This window comes from Pterocles gutturalis, unplaced genomic scaffold (assembly GCF_000699245.1).
Source record: "Pterocles gutturalis isolate BGI_N339 unplaced genomic scaffold, ASM69924v1 scaffold25219, whole genome shotgun sequence".
Classification (NCBI taxonomy): Eukaryota; Metazoa; Chordata; class Aves; order Pterocliformes; family Pteroclidae; genus Pterocles; species Pterocles gutturalis.
The window spans coordinates 22404-45064 of record NW_010136632.1 but is presented as its reverse complement, the minus strand read 5'-3'; the positions used below and the strand labels follow the sequence as shown (position 1 = coordinate 45064).

Sequence of the window (22661 nt, the reverse complement as noted above, 5' to 3'; positions counted from 1 at the left end):
CCGAAAGGGTCATCCCTTGCCTCACTGATGGCACAGTTTGGAACTGTAAAAACAGATCAACCTGTAAATACAGACAAATTTCGTCTTTTATGGGCACAGGCAGGATGATATAGCTGTAGCACAAAGGTGAGAGCTGGATTGTCCCTTTCCTAAGAAAGAATACACGAGGTCTGCCATCACAGGGCAGCAGAACCGGGATCCTGCTGCTGACACTTTTCTCAGTACTGGAAAAAGACAAATGTTATGCTAACAGCTGCTTCCTTCCAGTTCAACTCTCTATTCATTATGAAAAGTGAAGTTAATTAAATCTCTCCTAAAAAGCTGCTCAGACAACTGTGATAATTACTTCAGACTAGGATGTGTGATCATTTATGTAATTCTGTGGGCCCACAGAGCTGCTGCAACATTCATACGATCAGTTCTAGCATTGGTTTTCCTCAAAAACCTGATCCATCACACCAGGCAGGCACTATTTAGATTAATGAGGCAGACGAGGTTGACTGCAGTCCTGCTGCATGAAAACTTAATTTGCACATCTGTGGCCACTGGGTCGACAGAGATGAGAAAATAAGATGGCATGAGCATCCATGACGGGAGAGTTTGCAGGATACCGATTTCTGTAGCAGTTGACTTCTGTCTCAAGCTTAAATGGAAATCAGACCTGATGAGGAGCTTTGAGAGTGGAGGCAAATGGCTGAATGCATCCAGAAAGAATCATTATACGGTATTAAATGACCCACGAAAATGACAGGCGAAAACAGAAGCCTGGTCCTAAATCCATTCCCAAGGATAATTCTTTTAACACCTGGGAAAGGGCTGATCAGCGACTCTTTCATCTCACTGCAGTTGGTCACCTTGCACCTTGGAAGAGTCAAAAGCAATAGGACCCAGGAAGAGCCTGGGTTTCTTCGTATCCCTGTGGTGAAGAGATAAGCCCAAAAGGCTTCGTTACTTATCCCTCCTTTTCTCAAAGCACATCTCATGAAGGAAGAGTATGATGTGCTTCTTTTTTTCCTGAAGGCAACATGATGAGACTTAACCTTGCTGGTTCCTACCACAGCAATTTATCTCTTTTCCACAAGTTCTGGAAGGACATGCAAGTACAGTGCTCTCCAGGCACCTCAGTGATATATTATGGTAGACTTAGTGGTAGAGAAGAGTGTCTGCGTCTACAATGCCAGTGGTTAAGAGTGAGGGAGCTCACCTAATTTCTCCATCACCATCACTTAATATTTGTTGGTAGGCCAAGAAATTAGCAACCAATAAGAGGCTGGTCAATGGACAGCAAGAGGGAAGATACTTGTTTGAATGGACACGGCTATTTTGCCATAAAAATAAATCTTTCATTACACTTACAAAGCAATTGGTTCTTCTCAAAGCTCAACATTTGTTCATGTAAAGTAGGTGATTCTATTTAAAACAGTAATTCCCATCTCATTTGAGCAAGTATCCACAGAGAGCATAGTCTTCAGTTTGCAATAAGAACATTTATCATACTCTCTTCTCCTTCATGTTGTGACAAGCACAGCCCACACACATTTTGCAGACTCATTTGTCTCTGTCACAGTCTCTTCCTCAAGTGTTACAAGTCACTGCTGGGGATTCACTGTCGTGCTGACATTGCTGTGGTGCTACTGCTGGTACAACCACTCTGGTACCATAAAGATCATGGAGGACTTGGTTGCTCCTGTGTTCTACTCTGAACATCATCCTTTTCCCATCTCCCCTTTGGAAGAAGAAGGTCCTGCCTTCCTCTGCCTTAGGCAGGGCTCTCCTATCCCTGCCCGTGATTCACTGGAAAGTACATTTTCCAGTCAGTCTTGGGTCTACCATGTACATATGAGCAAACCATGTAGTACATGCAAATGTACACTACATAAGTCAAGAACTACTACATCTGCATTATTCAGCTAATCCATCTGTGTACAGTGGTTTCTGCACCTACCACAGACCTGCTGGTGCATCATAGCTCAGGCTGGTCTTAGCTCTTGCCAAAATGTGTCCAGGCAAATTTTCTGTATGGCATAACAGAGTATGTCCAACAGACTAAGAAATTGGCAGTTTTCCTCTAGTAGCTTAGAAGCTCTAGCCTACTAAAGGAGTGGGTTGTCATAGGTCCTACTTTGATCTGAGGGCTGGGGAGAGATTTCTTCAGTCCCCTTTGGGAATGGGGAAGGATTGTCAACATCTACAGGGCAAAGGCAATATTTATTCTTTGGCCTCAAAATATGGTCAACCACTTATGCCAGAGAGATTGCAGGGTTCAGCTCACACTGAACATTTCCTCTCATCCCAAAGGGTCCCAGCCTGGGAACAAGACTGTGGCACTGCCCTGCAAGAACGTGTAACACCAGTCTGGTGGTAAAGGAAGGTGGGAGATGATTCAAATGCTGCCTATACATTTATGAGACCTGACAGTTCTGCTAAGGCTTCCAGCTGAACAGAAAACAAAGTACCTTGTGCATAATCACTTGAGAAGGTTCAGCTACAGGATTTCAGGTGACTGCAATGAATTTACATAGAGATGAGGTGAACTATTCTATCAGACTGAAACAGCACTGCCCCTCCTCCTCCTCCCTCTACCAGCTTCTCCTTTACCTCCAATCACCTTGCATTCAGTCCATCAGCTCTCTGTGATGTGCAGATAACACTGTGAACTAGTTTATCAGGGGGATTTCAGAGGGTGTTAAGCACCTGAACAGGTCAACAGATCCTGACCTATCTGCCTATACTTCTTGCACAGCCAGCATTTGCCTTTGGACTCCTGTAGCAACTTTCCTATTAGACCACTGGCATGATTTTCTGCTTCATTACATGTAGTAATTTCCAACCGGATCTTGATGACTTGTCAACTACTGAAATTAATGGGACAATTTGAGAATAAATAAAAACTACTGGAATTTTAAAGAAATGGAATCTTTTCCCGTGGGATTCCATAAGCATCTGGGTGTGCTGCTAACATTGATGACCCTAAACTGACCTAAAAGGATGGTCTATTGGTCTTGGAGCAGACTTCAGAGACTTTTCCCTGCCACTGAGGAAGAGAAAACATATAATCCAAAGGACATTAACAAGACAGATGGAGAAGCTCTCTCCACTAGTGGATAATAATGCAGAGACTGCATTGAAAAAGGCACTTCTCCCCTAGTCACGTGAACAATCTGGATCAAGCACTGTATGCTGAGATTGCTAGCAGAGGAGAAAGCAAACACAAAAATATTGCAAGCACATATGAGTTTGCTCCCAATATACCACAGCACTAAATCAGGTCATGTCCTGCCCCATCAGCTTCTACAAACATCAGGTGGGCTGTCAGGATGTAATGCGAGATGGCACTCAACCCAATTTAACCTTTGTTTTTTTCATTCCTGATGAGATAGCTAGCACTTTTACATGTGCAGAAAGCAACAGCCACAAAACTACCTGCTTCAGGAGAGGTTTGAAACCACAAATTATCTCTCCTGGGTTTAGTACCTGCTGTGGAAATCATACATCCCTAACAGGAGCTGGCTGGCAAGAATTAGCACTGAAAGCAGGTTGGCCTCATCATTCACATGCCATCCTGAGACCAAAAGGCAAGAATTTGACCCTTTACTGCAGTATACATTCCCTGGTGATGAGGGTCCCTCTGAGCATTGGCTCCCTGCTTGATCACTTGAGGATTATCAGTGCAGGCAAACTAGCCTTGTGAGAGAGATGTCAGGAATAAAACATGTTATGTGAGGCTATGTTCCAGTGCTACACTATCATGAGGGCAGGTAAGCGTAAGAGCAAGTACATTATTCCCTCCTGTAACTCTTGAGCTCTGGCCCTCCTATCCACTAGATTAAAAGCAGGGTGGTAGAACTTTTAATGAGCTGTGGAAGCTGTGGAAGTATGCACAGGATTCCTCCCGGAAGTGTGAATGGAGATCTGTGAGCCACGAGCAGAAAATCACTCCTCTTGTGGCAAGAGCCCCTGATTTCAGCTCACTGAAACTGAATTCCTCTGTTTCTGGAATTTGTCTCTGGGATTTGTTTCTCACTTTTCATAATGGAGGTCAGTTTTCACCCCCTGTGGGTTCCTTGCAGAAAGCAGAAGGGTCACGTTAGAAAACGAGGACTAGATGGGCCTTGGACCTTCACAAGCCTTTCTTTGGAGTCACAGAATAATACTTTGCACCTTAACTTTCTCAAATGGTCCTCCTAATTTCCTGTAATGTGCTTGATTTCAAAGCTCCATGACATGTATCTTACCTTTTACTTGTAAGTAAAGGAACTGAGTCACAGCTAGCATTCAAAGTATTTAAGCTTTGCCCTCAAATTCATCTCTTTCGAGGTCTCAGTAACTCCTCAGATCACCCTCATGCTACATGACAGATTTGAGATGTGTACCTCAGCAGTGCCTCAGTGTCCTCCTCAGGACCCATGTTCAGCACGTACTCCCTGTGTTTACAGGCATCTGGCAGCAGTAGTGAGTCACCCAGTCTTACCACCCCACCGAGGTCTGGATCTTCAAATAATTTCAGATCTAGAAAGGGAAACCAGAAGATGCCGTAGTTAATTCATGCTACATAACACAATACCTGCATTAACACTAGCTAGCAAATCTGGTTAATGGGCTGAAAAAGAAAGATCATGTAGACAATTCTTTTTTACAAAGACTTCCAGTCCACAAAGTGCAGTGATACTCTGCACTCTCAGGACATGGTAAACCTGCTTTTTTTCTTGCACCCAGAAGTAGGTCACATTACTCTTGTTAGTGTGGCATGAGTGACTGTGGGACAGCCAGCTCCCACAGACCTATAATATCCCAGCCCAAAATGTCGACAGTGAACAGCTATGTGAAGTACAGGTCTTATTTATTCTTTCAGAATGATTCTGGATGATTGTGCCCCAGCTGAAGATTTGCCTTAACATTCCCAAGCCATTATTTATCCTCTATCACTGCATTTTAAAAGCTCAGTTATACACATGCTTTACATAAAACAATCTATGTATAAACAAATATAGAACAGATTTACTCTCTTTCATCTTCTTCCTGGGACCAACTGATGAGAAACCTTTTTCTGGGCCAAAGAGTCCTTCATCTGGATCTCCTTCCTCTTCAAAAATGGTTAATTTGGGCTTCTCTTCTTTGGTTGGAGGAGCAGACACCTTCTTTGTTTTTTTTGTTCTAAAACATAAGAGACAAGAAAGTCAGCTGCAATTCTTCATTTAACAAGAAATATTTATGGCTAGAAAGTCTCAGAAGCTAAAAATAGATGGAGGCTGGGAAAGAACTAGAGAAAGGTACACAGGCATCTGTTAGTTGCTGGCAAGAACAGGATATGGAGCTGGAGGGACTGTTGGTCCGACATATTCTACCTGTACTCAGGTTTTGTATTCTTAAGAACTATGAAGGAACCCAGTGGGAACTGGAAGAGCAGGGCTAACAGTGCCGTACTGTGCAAACTACCACTCAGTCACTTTTGTTTTAAGCAGTTTTACTCCTCCTACACAGAAAGCTTAAAATAAGAAAGCAGTTCTAGCAACACTGTCACAGACAGACAGAAAAGGGCTGGCTTCAAAAACAATGTGCAGGTTGGGCCACGGCACTGAACCCTTTGGATAGGTTTTTAAAAATCTTTGGCTCCACTGCCTTACCAGTTCCTGCTGCTGTTTTTGACTGCTGCATACTCCTTCCATAAAGGTGTTAGACCTGCCCCTCATCCTCCCCAGAGGAGACATGATAAGAAGACTACATCACCTGTAAGTTGAAGCAAGCAGGGACTGGAAGATACGTGGTTGGACAGACTGCTATTCACAGAATTTAAAATGTCACTCAGTACTTTCTTGAACCAAGGACAGGATTAACTTCCTCTAAATTTAGTCTTCTAAAAATTTGACAGTGAGACGAAGTTAATTTTTAAGCTTCCTCTCTACTCAGTGGAAAAATACATACATCTCCATAGGACAATTAATCTTGCTATTTTGAACACTGATATTTGGATGCAATAAATCTTTGAAGATCTCCTCCTCTTCCCACTGGCTGGAGAAGGAAGCTAAAAACTAGTTTGGATTAGAGGCCTCATTTGCACATGGCTTAAACAAGGAGAGCTGAATCCTCTTCCAGGAAGAGTGAAAAGTATGTGCCTCTTGCTGTCATACCCAGGAGTCACGTTCCACTAGCTGAAGCTACAGGGCAGCTTTCACAGTAGGGCAGCTTGAGTTACAAGACAAACCAGATGGCACAAAAAGGAAAATTTAGAGAACAGGACAAAACCCTATGGATGACAAGTCCAACTCAAACTAAGCTGAAAGAGAAGCACTCCTTAGGACAGCCTTCCTAAGAAATTGCCATATTTCAGAGATCCTTACTCTTAGCAGTCATGGCCTTACAATTTCCAAGGTAGCCCCTTTGAGTGCCTCTTACAATAAAAGATCTGATCTTCTCCTTTGCAGAGAGCAGGTCAGGTTTCAGCCTAGAGCAAACCCAATTATCAGCACTTCACATGCCATAGTCATCAAAAACGAAGAACAAGGTCAAAAGATTACACATACATTCCAGCTACATTAAAGAATCTTGTAAAATCCTCTTCCAATTACAGCTGCACACAAGAGTGGAGTCCAGTTACTTCCAGTTATTTTCAACAAGTTTATTGTCACCAAAATAGAACTCATAGATTCCTTGCTACCACCACTTCATCTCTTCGCAATGGGAAATGCTGCACTTTAGAGGCCTTAGAGCAAGCCCCACTCCAAACTTAAATAGGGCCTGATTTGGATATACACCCTATTCAATATACTAAAGGTACTTGCAGTTGTCAGTGGCTAATTTGCTGAACTGTTTATGATAGAAACCTTTCTAAAGCAGGAGAAACTTCCATGGATTTATTTTTTTCATATTTATATTCATTATGGATATGCCTCAAGTGACTTCTGAATTTAAGCTACTTTTGAAAGGTCAGCTCCAAGGAACTGCCTCAAACTGAAGCATTTATAAAAGAGCCTTCTTCCAAAACCTGACAAGATCTAAAGTTATAGTATGTACAAGCTAGACAGCTTTCACCCAGGACTTCTGCACAAACTCATGTTCATTGCTTTATTATCGTGGTAAGAAATCTATCACTCAAATAAACCTAAACTTTAAAGGAAAAGGTAAAAAATGAGAGCCATTGTATTTAACAACAAAACCAGAAGAACAGTAAGCAAGACTGAATCTTTCAGAGCAGACAAATTTATTAAAAATAGAATTAGTAGACACAAATACTGGGGAAGGAGCAACCTTTATTCGCTTAGTTCATGTCTTTTAAAGTATTCTTTGGGAAGTGATGACAACATAGATGAGGATTTGCCACCCCACAGAATGCCAAAAAGTCTGTGACAAGATCCCTTGTCTATTCAGAAAGTGACAACAGCTCTCCTGATGCATAAGAGCTTGTTATGCCACAGGTACTTATATACATGAGCCAACACTTCCAAGCAACAGGTCTCCACCCCAGTGAAGTTAACAAGCAGTTTACTAATAGTTAGCTAAAGTATTTTCAGCAAAGAGTACCTGAATGGTGGGAAATACCAAAGAAAGGGAAGAGAACCATAAAGAGTGTCATAAAGAACAGCACATAAAACAAAATTAATTGAACTGAAAAGTCCTGGTAATAACCCTCTGCTTAGTCTAGCCACCAAAACCAGCCCACTTATGCTGGCTCGCTTTCTGTTTTGCCAGGGGACTCCACTGGCAGTTACAGGGCATGGGGCCAAACCCACTGGGCTTGACTGCTACCAGTAGGAACATGAAGAAGTTGTTTTTCTGCCTTTGAGTTGCTACCCCTCACTACCCTTCTAAGGAAACCACAGCTGGACTGCCAAGTAATTCCAGCATATCCATACAGGGACTCTGCTGAGGTCAGTCTCTAACTGGGAAACTGGATTCCCACGGTTCTGAATTTAGCTGTGCCAGTCCAGGCTGTGTGCTGCTGAGCAGATATTAACGGACGAGAAAGGGTGTGTAAGAAGTTTTGGAGGTTCTGGTTTCACAATCAGCTTCAGCTGTCCTGAATGTGTGTCTGCCTGACCACTCATCCCCTCTCTATGTATTCCTGCTATCCCCCCATAAGCAGGGGACCAAGGACTTAGCTGGAACTGAAATCATTGTGAAGCCATACGCTGGTAGGTGTGCAGAAGAGAAGGTGCAAAGATAGTTAATTCAATGACCGTAATCTGCTAGGGTGCAGTAAATTGGTGCAGGGATTCAGAGGCTTTTGGGAAGACAGAAATGAAGGAACATGTAGTCTCCCAAAGACTTCTGTACTCCAGCCCTGCAGCTCATTAGCACCTTCTTCATACACCACACTCAACTTGGCATTTGACATTTTCAAATTCACCCAGTTGAGCTCACTGACTTCACACGTAACACTGTGAGCATGACTCAATAACACCACCATCTTCTGCTCTGACTCCAGAAGGAGCCACGCTGCCTCATAAGTGACTGTGGATAAAGACTAGCCTCTTAAATGACATGGACCAAAACTGGATGACTAAAAATTAGGGTGTATGAATCCACCTAGTCAGGTTGCTGGCACACTTGAAAATCCAGATGAGACTCCTGGCTCCTAAATGATTCTCCAGTCACCCATGAAAATGTCAACAAAACCCTGTATGTAGAAAACACTTTCAAACCTAACCCATTTTGTGAGCACAATTCTCATGTTATTGTTTACCGACTGAATGTAGGTCACTTGTTTGGCAGCCCCATGTCTCACTGGAACATCAATAGTGCAGAAAAGCTTTCTGGTCAGCTGTAGAAAACAGTGACGAGGATGACTAAGACACTCCAAAGTCAGAAGATTTCCCAACCTCTGTGTGTGACAGCTGTATTTTTAAATGCTGGATGTCCAGACCTAATGCTTGGTGACACATGGCTTAAACCAAAGGGCAGGTCTACCTGCTCAATACAGACTGGAGTCCCTAACCCATGCTCACTGCTGGGTTAAAACAGTGAGTGTAATTATTCAGAGTAAGTGTAAATTCAGCACACAGACAAAAATTTTCAGAACTTACTCTTCTGAAAATATGACCATGTCTTTTTTATAGAAATAAGATCCTGCTCCAGGAAAGGAACGTCACAGCAATATTAAAAAATACTTATTCAGAATATACATATTCATATTTTAGATATCCATGGGATTTTACAAGGAAAGAGCTCACGAATATAAACGGACACCCCAGATCCCACAAATCTATGGTCAGGCTTGAACAAAAGAACCCCTGCTAAAACAGCAGCAATATTAGCACATCTTCTTGAAAACCATTCCTGAAAAACAAAGAACCCATACACTAGTTCCTGAAGAAAACAAAATGTCATCTGCCGCTTTCTTTTCATTCAACAGAGCTCATTTTCCAAAGCTGCCTGACAATAACAGACAGGACAAAAGGGGTCATTCTCTTCCGCTTTGGGCAAGGGATGCTGAATAGAAATTCTAAGCCCGTCAGCCCAACACAGCCTGACTGCTAAGCATTAAGCAACCCTGACAAGTGCTGGCCGCAGGGATATTTCACCTCACACAGTCATCTTTTCTTGTGGACATCACAGTAACTTACAGTGTTTTAAATGGCCCTGGCATGTCCCAAAATAAGATAATGCATAATAGATGGAATAAATCTCCTATTAGAAATCATTTGGAAGAAGGCATAGTTGCAGGCATAGTTTCTTCTGCTGCAGCCCCCAGACTGGCCAGCCTTGGGCTATTGTTCCAGCAGAGCAACAGATGGAAAGAAAGCCTGAAGGAACAGATTTTCAAGAGTTCAGCTCCCATCTAGGGACCTGCTTTTGTGGAGAGATTTTTCTGAAGGGCTCAACACTCACGAGAACCTGTTCTTCTGAAAAGAAACCAAGCTGTTTTAATAATCTGTCCTTAAGCTTTCTGATTACATTCTTTTTCAATATAATTTGAAAACAGATGACAAGACCACTGACGGACAACTTTTGTTTAGTATACAGCTCATTAGCAATAATCATAATACAGGAACATTTCCTAAAATGTTTTCAACTAAATAACTAATAAAGCATACAGGCACTCATAAGCCTGGCAAGGGAACAAGGGTTACCAAGTAGATGGCAAAGAAAGAAAATTAACATAAAGGAAATTTCTTTATCGTTTTCCTTTGATTTTTCTAGACTAAACCAGAATGTGAGACATGCTGAAACAAGCTAAGGACAACAAAATACAAGTTTCAAAATATAATCGTGACTAAATTTAACCACGGCAAGGACACTGGTCCAGAACAAGATAGGCATAATAAAGTTCCCAATAATGATGTGAAAAAGCCAAAAATACTCACTAGTATTTTGGGTTTCATCTGCAAAGCAGACAAATGGTACTTTCAGGGTTTCTGAAAACAGTGACATAGCTCTTATCTAATACTCGTGTTAATGATGCACATTTTAAAATATGCAATACCAGATAACACGCACTAACATGTTTTGGAAAAAATTGGCCAGGCATCTTTCTGCACCCTGGATGTAACTACTCAACACATTTTAGAACTTGAGGGAGGTTACAGAAGGCTAAAAATAAAACTATTTTAGGATAAAGAAAAGTCAGAAAAGTACAACACAAAGAAGCATGGGCTGGTGAGCATTGCATTGATGTTTGGTAAAGTGAAAGAAAGCCAGATAATCAGATATAATCAGTAAGTAATTAAAAAAGCATAAAGTCTTGCCAGAATCATGCTGCTGTTATCTTTTTATGAGCCTATAGGCTTCATTAATAATGGTATCTTGTCCAAGGATTGACATAGCAATCCTGAGACTTCCAACTGTTTTCTTCCAAAGCAGGACCAGGACAATGGAAACTCGTTCCTCCAGCTCCTATGGACAGGGATCTAACTGCAGCATTGTAGGTATCTGCTTCTCTGTAGAGCGAGCCTGAACTCTCTCTGCATTAACTTAGGCACTCAGACGCCTCAAGCAAGGAGGGATCAAACCAGAACGCTCTCTTTTTGGTTCTTCTCCATGGCTTTGGTGGGATGAGGAGAGAATATTATGTCTTGCTGTTCAGTCTATGAATTAGTAAAAGAGCTACAAAGCAAGCATGGTGATGGCAGCACCAGGGCTTGGTCTATACCAGCTTTTATTATGCCCTTAATTTTCTTCCTCTGTTTCTAAGTTTGGTAGGACTTTATTTCAAATTTATAAAAGGAGAGAAACATTGATTTTTGCTCTGCTTCCCTCTTCTGGAGCACGTTCTATTTTCCCTGTGTCTAGTCCTTGCAATTTCTGCCCAATATAATTCTGTTTCCCCCTTTTATCCCTCCTCAATCCATTTACCCAAATTTCTGGCCAGTATCAGACACTTTCTTGCTCCACTTCTGGAATCTGCAGTATTGCCTTATCCTCTAGACTGACAATTAGGCTTCCGTGTCATCTGCATCCCTCTTCTCCCCCCATCCGCATCATATACCTCTTACCCTGAGACGTCTATTATGGACTCTTCTTTTTCTGCTTTAATTCTAAAGATTACTACTGTTGGTAAAATTATGCTTTTGAAAAAGACCTCATGCTGTAACTGAAGGAGAAACAGGAAGATGCAATGGGAAAGTGGGAAAATAGAGAAGGGAGGGTAAGGAAAAAAAAGGATGAAATTAAGCAGAGGTAACAGTAGGCAAGTTAGCAAAGCAAGATAAAGGGAAGAGGTTGAAGCTGATCAAAAATGATAACCAGCTATAACTGCTGACCACCAAAAATAAACAGGGAAGTTTACCAGTTAGTTTTCAATAAAAGATAAAATTCGTGTTAAAACTTAAATAAATGTAAAATCCCTCTGGAGAAAGGAGGCTTTTTCAGGAAAAAAATAGCACAAACAGTTTGGATTTAACAAACTCTCCCCTTGATCTATTTCCTTTAAGGTCACTATCCAAGGTAATGGAGTTACTTTCAGGAATAAGCCCTAGCTTTATGTTTTGACCCTATAAAAATTACACTCTAAGAAAAAAACCTGTCATCTTACATTAATTAATAATTGTTACAGGTCTGTAGTTCCAAAGACAACAAATTCCTGGGCAAGTACTGTGTTGCATGCCTGTAAAGTGATGTCTACATGCAGTATAACTCAGCAATAAAATGTGTGACGTGACAAGAATATAAATATGTCAACTGTAACAAAATCAACCTGCCAACAGTGTCCCTTTATGAGACATTCTTCACAAAATGTCCTGAGCGGCTTCACAATCGAAGTCAACGAACATGAAACACAGGGTGCGAAAAAAACTAGCTAGTGAGCATGTTATCTGCCACATGCTCAACAGATTGAGGAGCAAACACAAAAAAAGGCGGCCTCACAAAGAGGGAATGGATAGTACTGAAAGTATCCGATGTAAATTCTTAAAACTACAAAGTAAAAGTGACAAATGCAAACAGCAACCATTTTGGAGAAGTGATTGTTTCTTCAACACTCACTGAAGTGGTGAAACAAGCCAAATGCACACATGAACATACCACTGTAGCTTCTTGTTAGATGTATTTAAATAATTCCTGGAAAAATAGTGAATGCATGAATAGTTGGTGCCTGATTTCCAGAAGTGTTGGGCACCCACACCTCTAAATCATAGAACCATGGAGTCACAGAATGGTTTGGGTTGGAAGGGACCTTGAAGATCACCTAGTCCAACCCCCCTGCCATGGGCAGGGACACCTCCCACTAGCCCAGGTTGCTCAAAGCCTCATCCAGCCTGGCCTTGAACCCCTCCAGGGATGGGGCATCCACAGCTTCTCTGGGAAACCTGGGCCACTGCCTCACCACTCCTATCATAAAAATTTCTTCCTTATGTCCAATCTAAACCTACCCTATTTCAGTTTAAAATTGAAAGTTTTAAAGTTGTCCTGTCACTACAGGCCCTGGTAAAGTCAAGCCAGCAGGACCTGCATCTGCGTGGTGCCTCCTCCCAATGACAGGCAGCCTGATTGTTCCACACCTCTGTATAAAGGCTTAATTTTGTGTTCCTAATCTTTACCTCCTTGCAAACAGAATGGCACCATATCCAGCAGCATCTCCTGCCACCGACGTGTGACAGCCTCCCGGACTCATGCTGTACTGCTCAGGAGGAGACCATTTCCCCAGTGCTGCTGCATCACGTGAACTCCCTCTTCACTGCATCCAAAAGCAGAACCGGTACAAGAACCCAGGCTGTGGGCACAACTCTGGTTTTGTGAATAGAAGAGCCTCAAATAGGTAACTAAACAAGACAGGATGTTTGCATCAAAAAACTCTGGCCTAACTCCAGATGCGCTATGTAAAACTCTGTCCGAAGGGCACCCTTCTTTTTTTCACCTGGTACCTGCACAGACGCACCCCCAGCCTACAGAAAACCTCTAGCAAACTGCAAATGATGTTCCAGTCTAAAATTTTTCCTGACATACCTGTCACACCACATCTAGAGAGCTTATGAAAAGCCAGAGGAGGGCCAGTTACCGAGGCACTGAGCAGATTCCAGCAGTAGCCAAGCACGATTTGCACTTAGAGGCAGACTGCTTCACAAGCGCAGGGTCCCGACTGCTCCGTGATACGGTCCAAGGAGGGAAGATGGGGCTGAGCCTGGTTCCCCACTTCCTTCTCTCCTCTACATCTTGCTGTGCACAGAGGTCACTTTTTTCTCTTGGCTGCACCATGAGTAAAACAAACCTCTTGCCACAACACAGAGATGGATCCAGAGGAAATAAAATAGAGAAGGACACAGAGAGACATTGTCAGAGCTAAATGATACCGCTGTGGCAGACCCAGCCCTCTGCTCTGGCTGCTGCCTCTCCTGCTCATCACAAGATCAAAACCTCTTCCATAAAAAGAAAACACAGCTTACCTGCCTAGAGGTTTCTTGTGTTGGTTTTTTGCAGCTTTTTTCTTTTTTTTTATCAGAGGTAAAATAAAATTGCTTTGGGTGAAATATTCCCCAGGCCACGGATATACCTATTGCATGAAGCAATTCCACTTCTTATGTTGCAGATGCTGCTGGAGGTCAGACTGCAGGAACAGTCACACCAGGGAGCACTGGAAACACAAAACTCTCCCTCCAAAGCAAGACACTGAAGCTCTGCAGTAGCAGTTGCCCAGGGGTTTCTTTCTGCTGCAAGCAGAAATACAGCTGACATAGTTCTGCATTTTTTTAATCAGATTCCTATTTATGTTTTTACCGCTAACTGGCCTGACATCTCCGCACATAAACTTTTGCAACATAAGTAATTTCAGGGGCTGGGCACTGAGCTCAGCATGCCCACCAGCTGGCTGTCACGCTGAATGGATGGGTTCAGCTGGGGAAGCACTGCGAGCCGTCTGCGGAGCACAGCGAGGCCAGGCACTGAATCGCACAAACATGATAAATGCAAGCAATCCACAACCATGTGACTAAAAGAAGAAGAAATTAGTAGTCTTTAGAAGAAATTAGTAGTCTTTAGAAGTGTTCTGGCTCACGCACGAGATCCAGCTCAGCACTGGTGTTATTTAACAGCCATGATAATATTCTAAAATCATAACCAAAATCATTCCACTCCAATGGGCACAAAACCTCTCAGAGCTCAGCTCACTCAGAGCGACACTTGCTATTCCCACAGCACTCTTCAGAGATGGCAGCTGGATGATCTCAGCAAGCCCTCCAACTAGCATCTCATATCCCCAGAGAATTATGACTTGACACAAGCGACACGAGCCCGCAGATCCACCCAACTGATTCATTGCAGACCCTGCTCCTTGCTCCCTCTGAGCTACCTAATGATCTGCTTCTGCCAGCTGTCCCCCTTGGGACTGGCTTGATTAGAAACACTGAATGTTCATGTGCTGCAAGGGATGGAGCAGAGAAAATGGAGCAGAGCACACATCCTGTGGGTAGAAATGCTGGTAAATGTCTCAGGCTCTCAAAATCCAAGATGAGACCTCAGGCTTGTCCGTGCACAAAAAGCAGCAAGTGTACAGTGCTCTATTAGCCCAAGGAGAGCTCTTTTCAGGATGAGCTGCTGTTTACTCATGGTGTGAGCTTGGGCAAATAACTTGACCCTTTGGGACAGTTTGCTGACTCACAAATCCTAAATGCACTCAAAGCACATTAAAGTTGTGCCATTTTACATTTTTGGAGAATCCTGTGCAACTAAGGCATCTAGTAAGTTGAAGAGATGTGAGAAATTAATTGAGGTTTGGTAGGGGGGATCTTTTGCTGAATACACAGGGGGAGCAGAAATTATATCATTAAACTGTGTCAGTAGGAGGGACTGGTGGAAAAGTGATGAAATGATGCTGATGACAGCAGGGGAGTAGCAATTACAAATAACTGCACAATGTTTTAAGCTTCTACTCCCTGGTGTTACAGTGGCTGTGGCAATGTTGGAGGAAAGGATGATGATTTCAGACAGAAAACACACAGCCAGGACATTTCAGGATCTGGATCCGTAAGGAGAAAAACTACAGCAGACTTTCACATGCCAAGCGGCCAGGACAGAGAACCAGCACCACAGGATTAGCATGGTTGTAAAATTATAGTACATCAAACATGGCCAAAATGCCAGGTGCTGATTCATGGGTCTGCCTTTCATTATATTTTCTCTCCCCTGTCCAGCTGAGGAGTGGAGTGACAGAGCGGCTTTCATCCGGGGTCATCCCACCACACCTGCTTGTGGTGTCTCCAAGTAAGGGAAGGGTTTTGAGGCTGCCTACCTTCCCATGACCGGCAGAATTCCACAGCAGAGATGCCATGAGCACAGGAGGCAGCACCCACGCCTACCCTGCTGAACAAGAGGGCTGGGGCAGGACTGTGTCCACACTATAAAACACTTGGCCTTGGTTTTCCCTTGCTCTGTGTGGTGTCCTGAAGTTATTATTTATTCTGCAACTGATTTTCAGTTCAAAGTGCTTGAAATGTGAGGGTTGTGCTAGAGCTCTGCAAAGTGATAGCCTGAAACGGAGGGTGCTTATGACATGCTTTGGGCACAGAACAAAGGCATGTGGTGGTGTCTGAAGGAACAAAGTTTGGTAAGATACTGCCAGAGGACAGTGTACGGAGACAAACTTGATGCAGTGGTTCTCTCTGTGTCATCTTTTGGAAATGGTCCCTGCAAGGGGTCCTGGTTACCAGCCCCTCCCAGGCAGAAGAGATAAGCAGAGAGCAGAAATAAGACTGTCCTTTGCCACACTGGCCATTTGTCTGTAGGGCTTACGGATACCTTGGCATCCTTCACAACATCCACCAGAAACGTCTGTCTTGTAGCCCACAACAGCACCACAATGGCTCCCCTCCCATGAGCAATGGTGCTGCGCTGCCAACAGCTGGCCAACAACTGTCAGACCAAGCAAGTTCCTCCACGAGAGTAAAGGGATACCACAGGCTGGGTTACATCTCCCACTGCCTCCCAAGGGCAACTAAAACAACGCAATAGACTGCAACTTTGGATAGCCCCCAAACACCTCACAACCTTTCAGAATTCACTCTCTCTGCACTTCTATGTGGCAGGGCATGCCAGCACTCTTTTACAGATTGGGAATGAAATGCAGTCCTGAAAACCAGAAATGAGCTGTCTTCAGCCTAAACAGGATGTCTTTGAAACAAAGAATTGGAAGTAATTCCCCTGAGACTTTGTCCAGCAGCTCTGGGCCACATGCTTCTCCTTCCTGTTTGAGCATCCCACATTGTGTGGCACTGCCTTTGTCTCCTGGCAGCACCACTGAACAAATAAAAACAACTCCAGTGAGGTCAGGATTTGCTGTAACAGCCCCTGCAGGAGGAAGTAAGGGTTAGCCCTCAGGAGCCCCTTAAGAATACATTTTCTTTTTTTCATATTGCAGGAGGTCAGGATTTGCTGTAACAGCCCCTGCGGGAGGAAGTAAGGGTTAGCCCTCAGGAGTCTCTTAAGAATGCATTTTCTTTTTTTCATATTGCAAGAACAGTTGGGGCCATGGCTCTGTCACTCATAGCCAAGACAAGAAAGACGGATGACTCTGGAACAAATTTCAAGGATAAGACTGTTATATACAGAAACAGCCTATGCTGGCAGATAACCCATCACACAGATGAAAAATGAGACGTCTTTTTAGCAAATGGGTCTAGATAATGTTGTAAGGTGGTTCTCAGCGCATGACACTGTGTTTTGTGTTTAATGATGCCTTCAAGAATGCCTCAGATGCTATGACAGACTAAAAGCAATAAAGCAAGGAAGAGAGACGCTTGGAAATCTTCCATCCAAGCCACTCCAACCATTTTGTGTATCATGCCAGATAAGCAGCAGTTATAACAGAAAATCATGGTTCAGAGAGCAGACCTCAGAAAATAGCCCATCCTAGCAAAAACCCAAGTCAGGACCTTTTCCTAGCCAACTTATGCACTATGACTCACACCCACACTGAACTCTTACACTCCTGTCCTGGTTTTGGCTGGGACAGAGTTAATTTCCTTCATAGTAGCCAGTAAGAGGCTGTGTTCTGGATTTATGCTGACAAGGCTGATAACATCCTTTTATGGATTATAGTTGCTGCCAGGACAGTCAAGCACTCTTCAGCATCTCTGCTGTGCCAGTGTCTGTAAGTGCAGGAGAAGCTGGGAGGGAGCACAGCCCCAATTACTAGCCTAGGATTTGACCTTAGGTTTAGGATTGAGACCCAAACTGGCCAATGGTACACTCCATATCATGTATGTCATGCCCAGTATATACATGAGGATCTGGCTGGAAGTGCTCTCTCTCTCTCTGGATCACCCCTCTCTCAGGGTCATCTTGCTCCCTTGGTCAGCTCTTGGTCTCTCAGATACTTGGGCTCTTATCTTTTCTGGGACTCTCCCTGCTCTGGGATTGTTAGTCAGGAATGGGCTGAGCCTTGGCCATCAGGTGGTGAGCAGTTTCACTGTGTATCACACATTCATATATTTGTACATTTGTATATATTACCATTGTTATTATAATTATTATTTTCAATTTTTGTGTAGTTCAGTTATTAAATTGTTCTTATCTGAACCCACAAGTCTCTTTTCCCTTCACCCCTTTAATTCTCTCCCCCATCCCTGGGAGGCAGGGGGAGAGCAGATGAGTGAGTGGCTGTGTGGTGTTTTGCTGCTAGCCAGGGTTCAAAACCACAACAACTCCAAAACAGGCTTGGTTGCACCCGTCCAGTCCTGGGCTAGCTCCTGAGCTGTGCCCACCATCAGACAAAAGAGTGCTAGCTGACAGGAGCCACAACAGCCAGGCACATGTTTGCTGCACAATGTCCTTGGTGTTTTAGGATCACAGAACATCCTTAAGTGCCAGACATACACTTAGCACTGCCTGAACCAAGAAAAGCCTCATTACAGGGCCCCAACAGCTCCAATCCTGACTCCTAAAGGGGCACCTTCTTCAGGCTGCCCTGCTGACAACAAAAAGCCAACATCTGTACTCACAAATAAACATGGTCAGGGCTTGGGCTGAGATAACAGTACACAATATCTGTTTTTCAGTTTTTTGCATGCTTCCTGGGATGAATTTGGCCCAGGCTAATTATTACTTTCCCAAATGATGCCTAGACAGAATTTAGGGATCAGTACAAGCTCAGGGCCCTTCCTGTTTTAGATGTGGCCAGCTTGCTCTGGGGAGTGGAAGCATTTAGCTGTTGGACAGAAGCTAATTCATCCTAGCTGGCACAGAGCAAGACTACAGTTCCTGTCCGGTTTTATTTACTGGTTTAGCCACAGTCAAATCACCTATCACAACTGTGTATTTCACTGTGAAGATAAATCTTACTCCCCATTATGACTTGAATATAACTGGGCATCTCAGGCAATATGGAAAGCAAGGTTTTGAGTCTTATCGTAAATTTATGGAAGGTAATAGAAAGCATTTCTTTCACTTCAATGACAATTGTCATTAACAACCATCTGAATGCCACATTTCTATGCAAAGGGAAACTTTTCCCCAGGCAGACCCATAAAATCAGTTTTATTCCTTTTACCAAAGGGATAATGGAGAGATATAACTTTTAAGTACTGTGATGCAACCTGAGAAATTCAAGTTCAGAATTAATAGCTGCCAAGTCCCAGATGTGTGTCTCTCCTTACAGGCATTCCTCCTTTTGCTGGCACTTCAGATGATTCCAGATCTGGTCAATTGCTACAAGGGGCAGTAGCAAGAGATGTGATCCCCAGGTGTGTTAATTAGTACCAGCCCATAGTTACAATGGCTAATTCATGCATTTTTGGCAAAGTTTTACAGATCACTTCCAAAAATGGTTTTCCAAAAGCCAGTTCTTTGATCCTTTGAAACTAAGACAGAAACTTCTGCAAGAAATCCATGGGGAAATGGGAACAATGGTTTTATTAAGTCTGATGAATTAGGAACTTGACAGCATCAGATGAAAGGAAAAGCAAGTCTCCAGTCTTGATTTAAACTGAGCACACATTCAGCCCATAAACAGCTTCTTCCAGAGCAAACAATTCTGTTATACTTGGTGAACAGAAAAGAAACAAGGCAGTTCTGAATCCACCCCTCATTAGCAGTCTGTCTCATCTACAAGCAGCATGCTGCGTCTGTTGATTAAAGATTTCCCGTGCTTTGGTGAAAGGAGCAGGCTAATCGATGACGTAATACTTTTTAATTCTAATTAAGGACCTGAGTCATCCTATTATTGTAAAGTCCATGAAACAAAACATGTTTAAATCTGCCCAATTACATCATATTCAATCCTCTTCCAAAGCAGAAGTAAAAAAGACATTTTTGATTCTGTGTGGTTGCAAATTTATCCTGTACCCCTCCTGAAGGATCTCCTGCCTCCTACAAGCCTGTCTCAGTTAAGTAAGGACTTGCTTAATACGCCTGCAGAATGGCTCATGGCAGCTTCTGCACGCCTTCGTTGCTGTTAGTTCTGCACTGCTACAAATGACCGCACATTGCTGTTAGCAGGATGGGAAAATCAAAAGCTGAGAGTTCACTCAGAGGACTATGGGAATTATTTGAAAGCTGGTGCCAGCTAGTGGCTATGGTGTTTCATTCCAGTTCCCTGGCATTATTTGGCTCCACAATACTTCTATATACAGAAGGGTGTGTGGGAAATTTTATTGCTTTAATACATTGCAAACAATGAACCATGTCCATTAAAAATCCTGTGATGTTATCTACTTCAGCGAGCTGGTCAAATTCTAAGCTGGGTATTTACATTCACATTGGTGCAATCCCCTCTGCATTTCCAGTTGAATTACCTGTGCTTCACTTACTGTCTGATGCTGCAATGAAGTGTTGCACTAAGCTATTAAGTCCTTGCTGCATTTTACCCCAGGTGTAGCTACATTTGTGTTCTGCTTGAAAACACTGCCGGATGGCATACGCAGCTGTAACACTACACAGACTGTAGACTTATTTGCAGTCCTTTGGGTTTAGGATGATGGTATAAACACAAATCTACTATTTATAAAACCCATTAAAGTATATTCAGTGTTCTAATCAGAAAGAAAATGAAGCACATTAAAATAATTACTTAAACTCCTTCCCAAAGGATCCTCACGTTCCAGCTGTGCATGTACTGGAATCACTGAAGTCAGCCACGACAGAAACTCATCACTGAAGTTTAACCAAGGCAATTGCTTCAACATGCAACATAAAACCTGGGGAAATGATGACTGCATAATCTTATGGGACCAAAAATCCAACACTAGACCAGGAAATATGAATGCAGATAAGGACAATGCTGGCACAGAGGAGGACTCTCACAAGTTTTCCTTAGGTCAGGAAAGTTACTATTTCCAGAATAAAAGAAAACACAGAGCAGACAACTTTAGATCTGCAGGTTATGTGTCCACTCCTTTCCAGACCTCTCTGACAGTCTAAGTGCTCTGATCCCAATCTTTCTGATTGCCAGAATTGGACATCGCAGGATGGTTTTTGCAATGACCTGTCAAATATGCCCTCCTGAAGGAGTGCTTGTAACATATGCCAACTACAAGCCCAGGAGTAGCAGAAAATCTCAGTTTTCCTGAGTGCACTTACATTCAGTTAGCACTGCCACAGAACAGCAATGAGAGAAGAGGGTTGAGTCTTTCACATATCCAACTCAGTTCCCTTGGTTGCAAAGTACAGCTAGAAAAGGTGCTCAGTTCCACCTCTTGGAGCCACACAGGCCTTGGTAGAGTTCTCCCAAGGAAAAGATATTCCAAGAAAATATGTTTCTTCCACTCAGAGGACACAGCACAGAATGAATATGGATGATTCTGTGAGATTCAATAGCTAAACATGGTTTCATTTCCCATTGTTTTCTTTCAATCACCCTCAGCCTTCCATCTGTGGAGGGACAGGAAGATTTGCAGTAAAGAAACATGCGCTCAGGAGATGGAAAAGGAGGCAGAAGTGAAAGGAAAGCCCATTGCATGGAAAAAAGTTCAGGACAGACAAACTGGAGGGACTGAATTTCTACAAGGACAGCATCCCTGCCATCCTGCTTCACTCCCAAGCCACTTGGTTAAAACACCTCCAAGCAAAGGCTACAAGGTTGCTCCAGAAACAGTTGAGAGCAGACAATTTATGAAAAGTTAGTGAGGCTTATCCTTTATGAGTAGTACAGACTTTTTGCTGCCTTTTCTTCTTTATCCTCTCTTCGATGGGGAAGAACACTATACCAGACTATCCTTGGTTGTCAAAAAAATTTCACCTGTGAGAAATGTTTCAGTAGAAGACCAACAGGGTTGTTTACTGGGATTTTGCAAGTTGCCAATCTGACAGCAGCTGGATTGGTATTGCAACAAATACTTGTGTCACTTGGCAAAGCGATGGTCGAGCATGCCTTGCAACCTAAGCTTGTGACTCAACAACTGAAAGAAAATAAAGATCTGCCTGTTTAAATCTCTAAAGGCTTCACAGCTGTGAGCATGGATACACACACTGCTAGGAAAACAAGGCTCTTTCTTTTCTTCTTCATTGTTTTAACTATCTGAATTTCATTAAAGAAAAAATAACCAGTATCTTCTCTCTTCTTTGATGTTTTGACACCTTCACTCTCTTTCAGCTGTTTAGGACAGACAGACAAGTGCTTCTGCTGCTCTGTACGAACCCTACTGGACTCACAGGGGAAATCATGCATGTACCTGGCTAGACTAAAAGGCAGCTGTGAATTTATGAGTGGCTGAGGAGTAGGAGGATGCCTAAGGAGTGGCATCCTGAGGAGTGGCAGGAGTACAAACCTGACAACCAAGGACCAGAAGGCACAGCAGCTGCACACACATTTTTACAGGTTTGCTCCAGACCATCTGTCCAGCAGACAGCAGCTGTGCCATGACACCGCTCCAGCCTGCAGAAATTCTCTTTCTTGAAGGTTAAAAACCACTGGCAAGCATACTGCCCTCACCTATTATAGCTCTGGGCACTCCATCAATAAAACCACTTGGAAAGATGCTAAATGCAGGACTCCCCTTAAGCTGATTTCTGCCTCTTCGTCAGCCCTTCTCAGCAGACCAAGGCTTCTGGCAGAGGAAGCAAGATCAAACGTTGCCACTCATTTCTCCCCCAAAAGCAAAAGGCTGAGGCTAGCCTAGGCTCTTCTTCCACAACAGGGAAGAAAAGGAAAGGAAAGGGAGCACTGGGAGGAACATCTCAGGAGTGAAAATCTAGCCTGGCAGCCATTAGGGGGCTGAGAGACATGAAGGTGTGGGATGCAACCCAGGAACAACTCCTAGCTTGTGTGCCAGCCTACCTCCTCCTGCAGCCAGCTTGACTCTGCG

The 22661-nt window shown here is 43.3% G+C and overlaps 1 protein-coding gene across 1 annotated transcript in view; it reads right to left on the bottom strand.

The window, feature by feature from the left end:
• HS1BP3 (HCLS1 binding protein 3) overlaps positions 1–22661 on the bottom strand; it is a 45437-nt gene that overhangs the window by 5141 nt on the left and 17635 nt on the right. Inside the window, exons 4-5 of the mRNA XM_010082384.1 lie at positions 5003–5154; positions 4374–4509 (exon numbers count right to left, since the gene is read on the bottom strand). Of these exons, the coding sequence (XP_010080686.1) occupies positions 4374–4509; positions 5003–5154 (288 nt within the window). The remainder of the gene's footprint in view (positions 1–4373; positions 4510–5002; positions 5155–22661) is intronic.